We start from the raw sequence: 16,681 nt of genomic DNA, 5'->3' as shown, positions 1-16,681 counted from the left end.
ACCTGCGGGGGCACAGGGCTGGGGGGGGGGGTGTGTGGTGTGTGTTTTGGGGTTGGGGGTGTATGTCTGTGTGTGGTGACAGGTATGAGAATGGGTGTGGAGGAGGGACATACTCTCACCACGTTGCTCAGGACCGTTGAGTTCAGGTGGGACACTCGGAGATTATTAAAAACACCCGGTTAAGTGTAATGTGTTCCATTCTGTTTTCTAGATCAACGTCCGAGTTACCACCATGGACGCGGAGCTGGAGTTCGCCATCCAACCAAATACAACAGGAAAACAGCTTTTCGATCAGGTTGGTTTCTGTGAACTTAAGAGAGCGGGTTCCCAGGTAGAAAAAAGTGTTTGCAGCATCGGAATCACTTTGGCGAGCACATTTATTACCTTGGTTGGCTGCTTGCTTCTCGCTGTGGAGTAGACCATGTTTTTAGCCCCTGTCAGCGGGGTTCAGCTGTTGTAAACACTCTCCCCGGGGTGGCCCCCGTTCGCAGTCCCGAGGAGAAGGGGCGCCGTGCAGTCTTCACGAGCCGGAGCCTCACCGAGAGCTCTGGCTGCCGCCTCTCCCGCTTGGGGTCTCCACGGTCCCCCTGGCCGTTTCTTGCCATCTGGTTCGCGGCCGGGGTGCAGCGGAGGACAGCGTGGGGCCAGGCGGCCTCTCTCCAGCACTCCCTGCAGCCGCAGAGTCCTGAGCCCCTCGGGGGTCAGCACACACCCTTCCCTCCAGCCAGGTAACAGCCCAGCCGCGCTCCTGCCCCTCTCTTCATGAAAGCTGGAGGTGACGCAGAGTTTTAATAAGCGCGGTGTACCACCATGAGGGCCGTGATAACTCTTCCATGAAACGGTCCCAAGCTTTAGACAGAGCGAGAGCGACCTTTCTGGGCTTTGTGAATTCTGCTCTGGGACTGAGGACCCAGTAGGGCGCCGGGGCAGGGTGTGCGTTCACAGGCACCTGCACCGTCGGCGGCCTTCCTGAGAGGCCCCGCCGGTCGGCCAGGCCACGCTGTGCATCCCAGCACCAAACTGGAAACAGGAGTGGAGTCCTGGCAAGTGTAGAAAGTATAGGTGACTCACCCTGGGCCTGATGGGATCTCCCTTTCATCCCCAAAGTCAGCACCCAGCAGGTTAATTTCCCCAAGCCAGTGAGCAGGGCCTGGGGGCTCAAACCTCCAGGGGAGGGGTCGAATGCAGCCTCCGCCCTCCCTGTGCTGTGATTTTTGAGGCCATTCCCTGGCCGTGCCTCACCGATAACGATAAAGACATTTAACTGCCTGGGGCGGGACTGGACTTGGGGTGGAAATCTAAGGGTTTCTCCTGAAAGAAAATCCTGGGCACCATATGGGGGCAGTGGTGAGAGCACGGACGGGGAGGAAGCCAGGGGCTCGGGTCAGCTCTGCCTGCAGCTAGCGCATCCCTCAGTCACCAGAGTTAGTGTTGGAATTTTTTTCAGTATTGTGTGTTCCTGTTGTGAAATACTGTGTAATCTGAGGACTTGAGGCTGGAGCGGACCCGTGGAACCGCTCATGGAACCGCTTGTGGGTCAGCGGAACATGACTCGGTCTGTGTTAGAACTGTGGACGCAGAGGCCTGGCAGGAAAGGCCGTCTCCACAGCCTTGACCCCAGTTGCACCTCGCTCTTTGAATATCCACTTGTTTATCCCTCCGACGTGGTACGGTGAGGCGGGGATGCTCAGGCCTCATCGGCACAGGTGGGCCTGGCGCCCCTCCTCCCCTCCGCCACGCTGGGTGTGTTTCCTCCTGAACGAACATCCAGGAGGGGCTGCGGGCTGCACGGGGCTCTGCGTCCTTTCTCTGCTGCTCCACCTGATGCGCTTCTAGGTCTCGGAAGCTCATTCACGGGCCCAGCTGCCAGTCACTGAAATGTGGTCCTTAACTGGCATCGGTTGAAGGAGACTTGGAAGGTAGTTAGTCTGTCCGATTCCCTCCCACCCCCTCTGTCACTTGAGTCTCCTCAGCAGTAACTGTCCCCCAGCCCCTGTCCCAGTGCTGTTGCTTCGTCTGGGACTAGATTCTAGTCCAGGGCTCCGAGGTGATGGAGGCCCTCACAGAGACCATCGTGGAAGCCGGGCAGGTTCCTGGCAGGGCCATGGTGCTTTCCCACTACTGCAGCTGCCGACGTGCTGAGAAAGGAGTTCCTGCCACGTGACTCTCTGCTCACTGTTTTCATCACCAGAAAGTATCAGTAGTATTTTCCAGCTGTCGCTTGAGACTGAGTTAAGTAGACACATTCCTGCCTTTTCCTTTCCCAAAACGTGCCATTTAAAACACCACAGAGGGACTGCCCTGGTGGCACAGTGGTTAAGAATCCAGCTGCCAATGCAGGGGACACAAGTTCAAGCCCTGGTCAGGGAAGATCCCACATGCCACAGAGCAGCTAAGCCCGTGCACCACAACTACTGAGCCTGCGCTCTAGAGCCCGCGAGCCGCAACTACTGAGCCCACGTGCCACAACCACTGAAGCATGTGTGCCACAACTACTGAGCCTGCGCTCTAGAGCCCGCGAGCCGCAACTACGGAGCCCAAGTGCCACAGGTACTGAAGTCCGCGCGCCTAGAGCCCGTGCTCCACAACAAGAGAAGCCACCGCAGTGAGAAGCCCGCACAGCGCCACGAAGAGTAGCCCCCACTCGCCGCAACTAGAGAAAGCCCGTGCGCAGCAACGAAGACCCAACGCAGCCAAAAATTTAAATACATAAATAAATAAATAAAATAATAAAAATAAAACACCACAGTGGCATAGATAAAGGAATGGACCCCACACCCGTTCAGATTTGGCTTGCGTGCTGTGTGTCGGCTTTAGGTTAAGGTAGGGACATTGGAGAGAAGTGATTGTGTTTTTCTAGGAATGCTGGGTTTCCCTCGCAGAGAGGACTGACAGGTCAGTTTTTAGAATGGACTGCAGAAAGGAAGGTTGTTTACTTCTGTTTTGTTGTTTTGGGGGAGCCGTAGGGAGAGAAGTAGGGCTTTGAAACACGCTGAGGACAGTTGTCCTGGAAGTAGACGGAAGAGTCATACGTAAAGATGGGTGGCAGATCAGGGAACCCAGGGACAGGCTTCCACCGAGAGAGTGAGGGACCCGGGTCAGGTCCATGGCTCCAGAGTCTGATCAGCTCCGTGAAGGGGGACCGGCCACATCGGAGCAGATGGAAAAGAGGAGTCTGAAGATCAGCGAGGGTCTGACAGGCACGGGGCAGGGAAGTCAAGTGCACAGGAAATGGTTTCACGCTGGTCAGACCCAGGCTAAGGCTGCAGCTGGGTGGATGGAGTGGAAGGAGAGGTAGAATGGCTTCTGTACGTGGGGCTTTCTTGTGCGGCTTTGGACAGCCCGCAGAGGAAGGCGAGGCAGGTTTCGTATCCAGATGTTGAGATGGAGGTTTAGGAAACTAGCAGGATTGGGTATAGAAAACCTGGTCTTTCAGTCAGCTTCCTCTATACTTGGCTACCACGAAAAGCAGAACTGGGGCTTCACCAGACTTGCGGGGAGAGCGCTGGTAAGAGTCAAAACTGCCCTCCTGTCGCTTCGTGATGAGGACTCTCGGGTCTAGTCCCTCCTCGCTTTTTTTGGGTGAGTGAAGGGAGTGAATGAGCAGGTCATTCCCTGGCCTGTAGTAAACGGAGACTCGGGAGCTCCGCGAGCATCTGGCCCCGCAGCCGCGGCCAGTGCAGAAACGGGCTCAAGGCAGACTTCGGTGTTTCAGTTTTTATTGTAAGTGCTCCAGATACCTGATTGTCATTTCTAGTGTGTACATCCCTCTTTCCCTTTAAATATGATAGAAGCCATATATTTGAAGAATAGTAACCTTTTTTTTAAAGGTTTAACATTATATGTCATGGAATTTAAAACTATGCGGCCAAGTTCTGACAGTATTCAACAAGTGTCCGCGGCAAGTTGCTTTTTGACTTCCAAGACACAAGAGTAACCATCGTGGGGCTGTCAGTGTAATGGACCACAGGAGACTTTTGTCCTAGTACTGGAGAGAACTTTAAAAACGTGAAACGCACTGTGACCTAGGGCTGAATTCCACCTTCCTGTATCAGAATTTCACGTTTCTGGAGGTTGAAAGTGCTCGTCGCCCCTTGGCATGCGTGAAGCTGAGCACTCCCCCTCTTCCCTGGAAGCTTGTTGCCCGCTGCCTCCTATGCCTTTCCGGGACCGCTGCTGCCCTGATCCCTCTGAGCGGAGGCCTGGCCAGCTGCCGAGGAGCAGAGACGGGCAGCCAGGGGAGGCTCTGCTTCACATTGGTGTCTTTCAGCCCCTTTTTCATGTGGGCTCCCCGACAGGTACAGTCACACCTGTGACACACACACACTTTTACCGGGGGGTGTACCTGGGTTACGGCCCAGTCCCTGTGGCCCACCTAGCTGTCTTTACTCAGAAACGCATAATGGAGGACAGAGGAGTAGGGGTGACATTTTATAAGATTTAAAGTTAACCCTAAATCTGCTCAAATTTATATTAAAAGTAAATGGTTCAGGGACTTCCCTGGCGGTCCAGTGGTTAGGACTTGGTGCTTTCACTGCAGGGGCCTGGGTTCAGTCCCTGGCCAGGGAGCTAAGATTCCACAAGCTGCAAAGTGGGGCCAGAAGAAAAGAAAAGTAAATGGTTCATGTCTGTTAGTAACAGACGGTGTAGCGGAGGCCTTCCCGTGGTGTCTAAGCTGGCGCCTCGCTCTCTTGGCAGCTCTGCTGCACCATGTAATGGTGGCAGCCCAGGGCCATCTCTTTCACACAGGTGGTTAAGACCATCGGCCTTCGGGAAGTGTGGTACTTTGGCCTCCAGTATGTAGATAATAAAGGATTTCCTACCTGGTTGAAACTTGATAAAAAAGTAAGTCATGTTAACTATTTACAGGCTGTTAATTGGGTTTGGTCTACTCTGTTGACATTGAAACTCCGTCTTTTGTTTTGTGTTCCTTTCTATTTGTGTAAAAGTTTTTAAAGACAGAGAGGTTGCAGGTTTCCCGTAAATGGAGGTAGTTGCTGGAAATGAGATCCTGGCATTTCTCCTTACTGCTCCCTTATTGGAGTGTGTGATGCTTAATTGCTCAGCTTTTAGTTGACCTTAGCTTTTGTTGGTTTTTTTTTTTTTCCAATGAGATTGTTAATCTTATAAACCATGAATCATCCAGTGTTTTGTAAGAATCTGTTATTGCTGTTTGAACCTGTGATAAGAGTTCCAACTCCAAAGACTGGATAATTCCATTAACAATTACAAAGAAAAGCAGTAAGCTAAATGTGTTTTCTCCAGACAGTTTCTCTCTTTTCTCCAACTCCTGCTTTCCCTCCCATATTACTGGACCCATCAGGAGGGTGATTGGAGGCATGGAAGGGGGTGGGCGGGGGCGTGAGGAATTACTGAGAGTGAGCTTATGGTCCAGGGCTGGCCTGGCCATGTGGACAGAGGCCAGATTCGCGGATCACTCAGGCAGTCCCCTGGAGTTGATAGCATCGCCCCCAGAAAACCAAGGCTGGGGCTGGGGCTAGTGTGAGGGTGTAACAGGACTCTCACTGGCCTTCTGTCTTCCATGCTAAAAAGGTGACTTTCAGAACAAACATTATCTTCTGAAAACTGGCCTGAAGGACGCTTCTGAGTCAGTGGTTAAACCCTGTGTTGGGAAGGCAGGTCTTTGTCTTTCGAACTTGCAGTGAGGGTTTGGCCTCTGCCGCCCAGGTGTCCGCCCAGGAGGTCAGAAAGGAGAACCCTCTGCAGTTCAAGTTCCGGGCCAAGTTCTACCCCGAAGACGTGTCCGAGGAGCTCATCCAGGACATCACCCAGAAGCTTTTCTTCCTGCAAGTGAAGGAGGGGATTCTCAGCGATGAGATTTACTGCCCGCCCGAGACGGCGGTGCTCCTGGGCTCCTATGCTGTGCAGGCCAAGTTCGGGGACTACGGCAAGGAGCTGCACAAGTCCGGGTACCTTGGCTCCGAGCGGCTGATCCCCCAAAGGTGAGCCGGCGGGGGCCAGGCCCGCGTGCGAGCGTCGTGTCAGGAGGGTCGGGAGGCAGAAGGGCTTTGTGGAGGGCGAGTGTTCTGCAGGCTGGGGACTCTGTCTGCAGTCACGGGCCGGCCTTCCGCAGGCCCTGCCACCCCTCGGTGGACCCTGGAGTGGCCTCTGCGACAGAGGGACTCAGCAGGGGAGGGGGCCCTCCTCACAGGAGCCGGAGCAGAACCGTCTTAGCTCTCCCTGGTGTACATGGTAAACCGGCCCCTGTTCAATCTTTTTATTTACTGGCGGTCACATAAATTACCTCTTTTGGAAGGAGAGGCCACTTAAAATAAAACACCTTTTAAAAGTGTTTCCAGCAAGACTGGGTTTGTCTCATTCCAGGTTCTGAATCGTCCAGGCTGTTAATTGTCATAAATAGAAATGCCGCATCTTAGGAAGTAGATGGTTTTATTTGAAAGAACAGTCAGGGTCTGTGTGAGGGTGCTCAGTGGCCGGTCGCACGCTGCTCCCAGCCCTCTGGGGTGACGGCTCTGTGCCCTCTTCCTTTGCGATCCAGAGTCATGGACCAGCACAAGCTCACCAGGGACCAGTGGGAGGACCGGATCCAGGTGTGGCACGCCGAGCACCGCGGGATGCTCAAGTGAGTGCTGGGCTGGGAGCCGGTCTTCTTTGCAGGGGACTCGCTCAGAGCCGTGCCTAGAGGCAGGGAAGGTAAGGGGCTACCGGTGAGGTTTCTTCCCAAACGAAGCCAGCTGTTCCTCCCCACCGCCACCAGGGCAGAAGTGGTTTAGTTTACACCTTCAGTCCCTCCAGCCTTCTCCCCTCCTTGTTTCAGAGGAAAGAAAACTTGTGTCTGAAACAATTCATTTTAGTCAAGGGGGCCGGAGCATTGCTCGCAGCCCACCAGGCATTTTCTTTTCCCTGTCACAGAGGTGCTGATTCGTTCATCGTCCATAAGGTGGTTGCCTTCAAAAGGTTGTAAGTGTAAAAAAAAAAGATCCCAAGTGAGAAACACTTGCTAATAAAGAAGCACCAGCGAGGTGTGGAGAGGGTTGGAGTGGGACATGCGGCTGGTGAGAGCGAAGCGACTGGATGCGTGTCCTAGAATCCTCCTCTCGGGCACTGGCAGCAGCTCTCGGCATGGTGTCCCATCCTCAGAAATTCATTTGCAGTTTGGGCCTCAGAGACTTTGTGTCCTTAGAGTTTCCTGCCTGACCCGAGCATCTTCTGTGGAGGGAAATAACTCAAAGCCCAAGCAGTGGCCCCAAGTGAGGCAGACGGTGGGCTCCCTGAAGCACCGTGTAGGCCACAGAGAGAGAGAGAGGTCGTGCCCGGTGATAGAATTTCCAAGGGAAGCCCTCTGTGTCCAGAGTGGGCAGCACAAGCCAGCTTGGTTCTTTCCTGACACGTGACGTACGCCCGTGGTCAGTGTCCAGGATGGCTGGGCGCCCACTTGGGGCACAGGCCGGCAGAGGGACAGCGACGGAGGCACCTGGCTGTCAGCCCGTCCTCCGTGATGCACTACGTTTCAGATCCTGGTGGCGGTGTAACTGTCGAGCACGGGGCGCACGCTAACGACGATGCCAATGTTTGTTCTCCCCACCCAGAGACAGTGCTATGTTGGAGTATCTGAAGATTGCCCAGGACCTGGAAATGTATGGGATCAACTATTTTGAGATAAAAAATAAGAAAGGAACAGACCTTTGGCTTGGAGTTGATGCCCTTGGACTAAATATTTATGAGAAAGATGATAAGTGAGTTGAACTTTATATTTTCTTTAGTTGGTAGGGTATCAGGCCTGGAAACCGTGGAGAAAATGGCAAATGTGCATATGGGTTCTTTTCGGAGTATTTACCTAGCAACTTACTGGCCCAGTGTCTGACGCTTAAGAGCTTTGCGGCTGTGACGTTGCCGTGTCGGGGGTCGGTTCAGAGGTGTGCGTTATTTCTCTCTTAGCCTGTTCGTTATTAGCACGTGTAGCACGTGCCGAGGGGCCCAGCAGGGGGACCACACAGGTCCGTGACCTCAGGGACTTTGGGGCTTGTGAAATAACAAGAGCTGCAGGAAGCCATCTCCCGCCCCTTCCTGTGAGGCCGCCCCGGCTGCCTGTAGGTACCAGCACGTCTCCCGCCCCTGTACCAGCACGCCCATAGGCACCAGCCAGCAGTGCTGGGCGGCTTGAGGTGTGTGCTGATCCGACCCAGAATATTTATGGTGCTATCAGGGACCTTGAGATTCTGACACAGTAGCCTTTCTGTGTGGACAGTCTAGCTAAATCCTCTGAACCTGAAGGAGGTACCCGATTGCCTCAGTGTGTTAGTTTGTGGAGTGGGCCCTGCTGTAGTTCAGTGCAGGCAGGCTGGCCTCCCCCCGGCTTCCGGTGAGGACAAGTTTTCCACGGCGGTTCCTTGGGCTTGGAGTGGCAGCTCACCTGTCTCACCTGCTCTCGGCTGCCCCAGGTTCCCACCCCTACCCTGACGTTCTTGAGGGCAGCAGCGCCACTTCTGACACACGATAACCTGTACAGAGTCCACCATAATCCCGGCCACAGGCGCTCTGGCCAGGACCCACAGCCCAGACCCATTTCCCCTGGGATGGGGACCGGTGCCTGGCATTCCAGCCCCTCCACCGCGTGCCCAGAGTGGGTGGAGGAGAGCGTCTCTGCCGGGAGGCGCGGTGCCAGTCGGACGAATCCAGTTACACTTAGGACGTGGCGTGCTTAGCAGAGGGTCGCAGGGACTCGCCTGAGGACCCCGAAGTGAGTTACTGGGGACTCTTGGTTTGCTCCTTCCCCGGTGTGCTAGATCCAGTGCCGTGGACAGGCAGAAACAGTCTGCATAAGTCAGGGACTCGGGAAGCCAGCCCTAGTTCTTGTGGAGGCCCCTGAGCTGGAGGGCGGGAGCTGGTCAGCAGGGAGCACCGCGGCCTCGTGGGAATATACATGGGAAACCGCCTTCCTGAATGAGCAGATCTTGTGACGTAGCCAAGGCCAGGGCTTCCGAACAGGTTTTTCAAGCTGCCAGACAGCCAGAGGCAGGGACCTGCTATCGGCTTGTGACTTCCCTCACCCACGAAAATCCCGTTTCCTCCGAGTGAAACTCTGAGCAGCTTGGCTCTTCCAGTCCTGCCTCCGCTCTCCTCCCATCCCCCAGCTTAGCTGCGAAACGGGCAACCTCTCAAAAGGGTCTTCTCCCCAAAGAAAAAAGTCTCTTGGGGTCCCTTTTTCATTGTATGTATAACAGTCAAGTTGGGAGCATGTAGGACACGAAGCATTTGTCTTCCTTTCTGTAAACCCTTAGATCTGAAGAGGAGAGAACATCGAGAGGGAGGAATTAGGCAGCTTCCCCGCACGCTGCTGTCAGCGTGGGACAGAAGAAGTTGAGATTAGCTGTGTTATAACCCTACCCGGCATCCCCAGGCCACAACAAAAACTAGAGGAGCTGATCCTGCCCCAAATTCTTCAGTGCTTTGCAAGCACACTTCTCCCCCGGCTTCGTCCCTCCCAGGGCTCACTCCCCTAATCCTTCTGTCTGTAGGAGTTTCTGAATGTGCCACGGGCCCAGGGCTCCAGCAGGGAGGATGCTGGGAAAGGGCTGTAGACCAGGAGGGGGCGAAATGAAGGCCAAGTGTCTTTTCCCTTACATTCCTTACCCGGGGTTGTAAATCATGTATTCTGATTTACATTTCTATTTTATTGGCATTAGAAATGATGTTTCAACCATTTAAGTACGTTATTTTTTTCCAGTTTCTAAAATTATGCTCACAGGCAGATTTCTTTGGCGGGCGCAGGGGGAGGTTACGTCTTTGTGCCTTACCGTCAGTGGCTTACCTGTATCACAAAGGAGAGCAGAAAGCAATTCTCTGGATCTGTGTGTGCGTTAACAAATATGTCGGATCACAGCTGTCAGACCATCCTCTCCTTTCTGTCTTTGGTTCCCTAACTTGAACGCGGAACAGACAGAATTTTTGAATAACTTAGTTTCTTACAGAAGTTTGCCGCTGGGAGGACTCCGGTTAGACCACCTCTGGGGGAAGTTTAGAAGCCCAGCTCAGACTGGCCGAGAAGAGAGGCTGGACACGTGCAGGGAGGGCCTGAGGAGAAGCCATGGTGGCTTCTAAGTGTGGCTGGGTGGGTGGCAGGAAGGGTGGCTGTGGGGAGAGTTTTCTGACGCAGGGGGTGGGAGCGGGAGCAGGAGCGGAGGCCCAGGCCCCGCCCACCCCCTTAAGCGCCTTTTCTTCCATGTGGAAGTGTGGGAAGAGCTTCAGCCGCTGTTGTTTATCTCCGTTATCTCTGCCGCTGCCTGGGGGGGGGGCGCCTGGCAGCTCTTCTCTGTTCTTCCCCCTCCGTGGCACGCTGTGATCTGCAGCCCATCCCCCCACCCCAGACCTTTCTAAACTCTTCAGTGAAAACTTTCAAAACACTGCAAAATGAAAAGCATTTCACAGTGAAGCCCACGTGCCCGCGGCCACGAGCAGCCTCCCATCAGCATGTCGCCACGGGCCTTGTCACGCCCCTCCCCGTCCTCATTTCACGGCCGTCCGCCCCGCTGGCTGCCCGCACGTTGCAGGCATCGGTATACTTCCCCCAAAATGCATACTGTTCGCTAGAGCTCAGTATGTTTTGATTTTCTTTTGGTGTAAGATTTAATTAGAACGAAATGCACAATTCTGAGTGTTCTTTGTTGACGTTAGACAGACACACGCCTGTGAAATCCAGACACCTATCGCTCTGCCGCGCATTTTGAATGTAGATGTTTTAACTCTTCGTTTTGAAATCATTTCAGACTTTAAAAAGCTTCCAAAAATAGTAGGTACAAAGAATTCCCATGTGCCCTTCAGCAGCTTCCCCAGATGTCAACACCTTAACGTAAACACAGTCCAGGTAGCAGAGTCGGGACGGTCACCTTGATACGTGATGCTGTTGACGGTCATCAGTTGTCCACCAGTGTCCCTTTCCTGCCCCAGGATCTGCCTGGAATCCCACCTACATTTAGTTGTCACATTCCCCAGTCTCCTCCCATCTGCGACAGTCCCAAAGTCTGTCTGTCTGTCTAGCACAGCCTTGACACTTGTGAAGAGCGCTGACCATTGACTCTTTAGAAAATCCCTCACCTTGGCTCAGTCTCATACCTTCCCATGATAAGATCTGAGGTTGTGCTTTGGGCGTGAATCTGACAGAAGTGCTGTCGCACCCTCGCAGGCAGCATGGTGTTGACTGATCTCGGGTCAAGGTGGCATTGGCCAGGCTTCTCTGCAAAGTTACTCACCTCCCCTTCGTAATTGACAAGTGTATTTAGGGGAGAGTCTTTGAAACTGTGTGAATGTCCTGTTTCTTAAACTTTCATCTATGAATTCTGCATCCATTGATGAGACTTGCCTGAAACAGTTATTGTAATATTTGAGAAATGGTGATTTTTTTTAAAAAAATCATTCTATTTACACATATTAATGGAATTCTATAAGGAACCAATTTCTCCATTTATTGTTTAGTTACTTATGTTAATATGTGTTTTCTTCTATGGGCCATAATCTATACTGTTATTTTGTAGCTAACATCGTTTGAGATTTGCTTTGAGGAGCCCCTTTGAGTTGGCTCCTGGGCCCTCCGACCCCATTATTTTCAAGGCACTTCTTACATACTGGTACCTCCAGATGCTCCAGCCCTGGAATCAGCTGTTTCTCCAAAGAGCTCTGGTCCCCAATCTTTCGAGAATTACACTTTTAAAATTTGTGACTTACAAATCCTTTAGAAATCTTCTCTGTGGGTCCTTCTCTGTTTGTGTCCTCTAAGTGAACTCAGAAAAAAAAAAAGAGAAAGAAATCCTTGTAAGACTTTAATCTTCCAACTGTGGTCAAGAATAAAAGGAGGTTCTTTAACTTAGGGGTGAGTCATAATTTTCATGTTTAGTCCTCATCTTTTGATACCGCAGTCCTGCTTATGGGGCTATAAATTGTTATACGACGTTTCAGAGTCTTAAAAAAAGACAAACTTTGCAGGTACAGCAGAAAGAAGAAGCTGGAAGCCGTGGTGACAGGATGCCCAACCCTTGAGAGAAAGATGTCTGTCTAGCCTGAAGGTCCAAGTTTTCTGGGTTAGAAACAATTTTGAGAGACTCGTATAAAACTAGGAGACAGAGAACAGATCGTTGCGTTGGAAGCCCGGCCCACAGTGCTGACTGCATGGCTGAGAGCTGGGCAGCTGCAGGTTCCTGGCTCTTCTGCTCTTCCCAGCACGTTGGCCTTGTGTTTTGGAGGAAAGTGTTCTGAAGCAACAAGCGCCTACCCGATGTCTTTTACGGCCTTTCCACGTAAGGATAGAGGTTACGTCCACGGCAGGACCAGGTGACATCCTGAGTTCCTTTCCAGTGCTCAGACACCTATATACAAAATTACTTCTTCAAACAATATATATGTGTGTGTGTGTGTGTGTGTGTGTGTGTGTATATATATCTCCCATATACAGTGGGAGATAAAATAACTGAACAAACTCCCTGCATGCTTTTTTGAGTGCTGTGAAGCATGTTAACCAGATGTATTTCAACGGGCATTGGTGATCCTATAGGACAAAACTAAAAAAAGGATGTATATCAAAAAGATTGGACACTTAGAACCACAGCCTGGCCAGTGCCCTGACTGTTGGGTCCCAGAAGCCCGTCGGGCTTAGGTGCCCACTCCCGGCCTTCAGAGGCCACGCCCACTGCCTTGACCTGGCTTGTGTTGTCATAACAGGACCTACATTGCCCATCAGTTTTTATTTAAACAGGTCGGTAGGCAGTAGAGTCCTCCCCACTCCTGCTCTTTTCTAAATGGGAAGTTTCTATGGCTCATGGCAAGGACCGTTTTTCATGGCAGCATCTCTGAAAGGTTGCTAGAGGATCTGTCATTCCTTCTGGAATGGCATCCATGGTAAATGTGTTGAAAGAATAGGGTGGAGGAGATGAAGAAGAGGGTGGAAATTATGAGGTAAGTAGAGCAATGTGGTCTTGAAGTCATACCATAAGCTTTCCCAGAAATGCTAATTAAGAATGCGGAGTTTCGGCCAGTAGTGATTAAGCAGGACAGTAGTGGGGCTACTGTTCGGGTGTGTGATCTGAGAGCTCCCTTGGAACTTGGAGGATGACATGGGAAGGTGTCTGACCAGCCAGGAGAGCATGCATCACCGAGATGAGAACTAGAGGGGCAGAATCCGTATACCAAGCCCTCAGCTCATCAAGAAGATACAACAATTGTGAATATACGTGCACCCAACATTAGAGCACCTAACATATTAAGCAAATGCTAACAGTTTTCTGAAGGGAGAAACAGACAGCAATACGGTAAGGAAACCTTGGACTTGAACCATACCCAGCCCTTTCCTTTTCCACTGGTGAATAGCTGCCCTGGGTATAGCATGTATAGGAAACATAAGGTGTGGTCTTTGCCATCAGACTGCTCACCTGCCTGGTTTTCAAAGAGCTAAATAATAATGCAGTAATTTAAGTAACACAAGAATCGTTTGTGTAGCATAAGGGACTGCACTGCACGTTGGTTGAGAGCGGAAAGGCGGCTGAAAGGGAGAGTGAGCTGGCCTGATGGTGCACGTCTGGGAGTGGTGGGGGAGGGAGGAGGGAGGCCCTTCCATGCGAGGGGTGGCAGTGAACCCTGTGTTGAAAGGGTGGGCTGAACCAGGCAGCTGGGTCTAGGTTAGAAGGCTGTTGGATGCGAAGTTAAGGACTGTGGATTTCATCCTGTAGAAACCGGGGGTGGGGTATTGGGGCGGCAGTGTTGACATTTTTCAGGAGGGGAATGGATTGACCAAAAGGGACATTAATCAGACAGGCAGACTGGAAGTAGGGTTCTGTAGGCAACAGAAGGAACTTGGTTGGCTAGGCTGCTGGCATGTGAGAGGTGGGATTAGGGTGGTGGTGTGGGAAATGAATTGCAAAAGATGGTCATGAGAGATACTTCAAACAAAGGATGAAAGGATGTGCCTGGTTGGGAATCAAAGTTGACCTCAAGATTACAAGCCGGGCTGACTGGACGTAGTAACTGAGAAAGACGAATGCCAGTGGGAGCATATCAAGGCTTCCTAGAGCTTGACCCTCACTGACACCCACCTGTCAGCTAACCTAGCACAGGTAGCAACTATTCAGTTATGATGTACACTACATAATATGATTCTTGGGCTAGCTTTGTACTTTTTAAAATTAAACTAAAAGAAATTAAGAATAGATTTACAAACCTTTCTTAGCCAATCCAAGTAGACATCTAACTCTCCCACCTTTTTTTTTAACCTTAGGTTGACCCCGAAGATTGGCTTCCCATGGAGTGAAATCAGGAACATCTCTTTCAATGACAAAAAGTTTGTCATTAAGCCCATCGACAAGAAGGCTCCTGTAAGTTCATAAGTTACAGGTTACTGCTTTTTCATCTTGCAGCCAAATACGTTTCCAAGATAAAGGTCAGATTTCTCTGTGTGACAAGGAGCCGGTGATACTCAGAATTACCTGTGTGTGTGTGGGCGGGGGGAAGAAGTCCCAGTAGGTTACATGGAGGGTTAAGGTCCCCTTGGGCCCTGCCACTGGGCATTGCAGTAGGAGGTTATGGTGGAACCCAGCGGTCCGTCAGAAGCCAGCTGACGCTTGTCATCTAAGTTTCCAAATGGTCTCCATTCCTTATGAAGAAAAGGGCAGTTCTGAGTCATCGACCTTTGCTACATGATAAGCGTTTCACAAAGCGTTGCATTTCTGGGCTTGTGAAATGTTCATATTCGTGTGGAAAACCAGCCTGCCTCCAGGCAGTGGGCCTGGGGTGGGGTGCTCACGGCAGCATTGCCCTGGTACCCCCTGGAGCACGCACTGTGATGGTCAAGCCTCGGGGCCGGTCTTTGACTTGGTGAGCTGTCCTTGCAACTTACCCACGTTAGGATACGTCAGACTTGCTGGCCCCCGCGTCCCCCCCCTCCTCCTGGTACGGACTGCGCCTTGTTTTCCTCTGACTGCCCTGTGCCCCCGCAGGTGGTCTTCACACTGGCACCTTCACATCGGTGCTGATGTGGGAAACGGCCCCTCACAAAGAAGAGCCTGTTGGGCAGTCATCCTGGGAGGACTTAGCTGGAAAAGGAACGTCATCCTAGAATTTGAATACCGATTGTTAACTAATAGCTGTAAAGACCGGTACATTGTGGAAATTATGTAAACTTTCAGCTGAGTTTGCTGAAAAGATTAAGACGATACATAATGTAGAGTGGTGGAATGGGTGAGGAGTTTGTTTTTTGGTTTTTTTTGAAAAGACATGGAGGAATTTTTTTTTTAATTTTGGCTGCGTTGGGTCTTCATTGCTGCACACAGGCTTCCTCTAGTTGTGGTGTGCGGGGGCTACTCTTCTTTGCGGTGCACAGGCTTCTCACTGCGGTGGCTTCCCTTGTTCAGGAGCACGGGCTCTAGGCGCGTGGGCTTCAGTAGTTGTGGCTCGCGGGCTGTATAGAGCGCAGGCTCAGTAGTTGTGGTGCACGGGCTTAGTTGCTCCGCAGCATGTGGGATCTTCCCGGACCAGGGCTCGAACCCGTGTCCCCTGCATCGGCAGGCGAATTCTTAACCACTGCGCCACCGGGGAAGCCCAGGAATTTGTTTTCTAATTGGAAATCTGTTCTTTAAAAAACTGCCACTTGAAGAAATTCTCTTACGCTTCTTGGAGCCTGTCGTGAATTTTACCAGAATTACAGTTCGGAAGGAACTTGGTGTCTCATGTAATTTGGTTCCTTAGTTACAGTGTTCGGCTCAGAGAGGCACGTCTGGGAGCCCTCCAGGTCTTGGGCACCGCATGGTGACGGTTAACGCTCAGGGGACAGCGTGTGGCATTGCTGTCCAGCTGCTCCTCCCACGAGGGGTTAGTCCCGAGTAAGGGAAAACCAGAGGTCTGGACGCTGTGTGTAGAAGTATTGTCTTCACTGAAAGACACTTTCCGTGTTCCTGCTGTTCGCAAACTCCTGACTCCTGCTCCATGGGCAGTTGCACAGCTCTTTTAAATTAACAAGCGTTTAATACAGGCTCTCGGGCTCCATGGTAACAGGTCACGTTAGCATGCAGCACCGTGAACCGAGTGTCGTGGTGTTTGTTGCCAGTGTTACGTGGCAGTGAGATGGGGCAGTCAGCGAGAAGAGCCTGCGATGCTGTGTAGGCTACTGTCTGTTCACGAGACGTTACTGATGGTTCAGAACATTTTTTGAGAAGTGACAGAAGCAGGAATTCTGGGTAGACTGTTTAAGAGTTAAGTTGTATGGTTTTTTTCAAATTTGGTTTAAGTTTAGCTTCCGAAAAGCTGGAGAATATTGTACAATCACAAGCTCCCAGGCAAAGGCAATTGCGATACATCTGGTTGAATTAGCCGAGTATACTTTTGCTATAATCTGGTTTTATGTGAAGCCATCACTTGAAAGGCGAAAAAGGGAGAGAGAAACATTTGCTGGTCACATGCCGCGTGTCAGGCGCGATACTAGGATGGTGTGCACGGAACAGGACAGGTCCCGCCCCGTGAGGTGCACACGCCAGTGAAGAGATGGGTGAAGACAAACAAAACAAGTAACGTGCTTTCTGGCAGAGAATTTAACAGTGCAGCTGTACCGAGTGACAGATCGGGGGACGCAGATGAGAGGTGGGGTGGGCGATGGCTTCAGGTGGGTGGGTCTGGGGGGCCTCACGGAGGAGGCGTCCTCTGCTTGGGTGCCTTATTGGTGGGG

At 51.8% G+C, this 16,681-nt stretch overlaps 1 protein-coding gene across 2 annotated transcripts in view; it reads left to right on the top strand.

The window, feature by feature from the left end:
* Positions 1 to 16,681, top strand: part of EZR (ezrin) — a 49,410-nt gene that overhangs the window by 25,270 nt on the left and 7,459 nt on the right. For both annotated transcript variants that reach the window (XM_024748020.1, XM_024748018.1), the window contains 6 exons: positions 212 to 295; positions 4,750 to 4,845; positions 5,689 to 5,963; positions 6,521 to 6,604; positions 7,572 to 7,718; positions 14,243 to 14,339. In XM_024748020.1, the coding sequence (XP_024603788.1) occupies positions 212 to 295; positions 4,750 to 4,845; positions 5,689 to 5,963; positions 6,521 to 6,604; positions 7,572 to 7,718; positions 14,243 to 14,339 (783 nt within the window). The remainder of the gene's footprint in view (positions 1 to 211; positions 296 to 4,749; positions 4,846 to 5,688; positions 5,964 to 6,520; positions 6,605 to 7,571; positions 7,719 to 14,242; positions 14,340 to 16,681) is intronic.

Source organism: Neophocaena asiaeorientalis, unplaced genomic scaffold (genome assembly GCF_003031525.2).
Source record: "Neophocaena asiaeorientalis asiaeorientalis breed wild unplaced genomic scaffold, Neophocaena_asiaeorientalis_V1.1 scaffold123, whole genome shotgun sequence".
NCBI classification, from domain to species: domain Eukaryota; kingdom Metazoa; phylum Chordata; class Mammalia; order Artiodactyla; family Phocoenidae; genus Neophocaena; species Neophocaena asiaeorientalis.
Note: the sequence above shows the minus strand (reverse complement) of the source record. Positions and strands in the feature narration are given on the sequence as shown.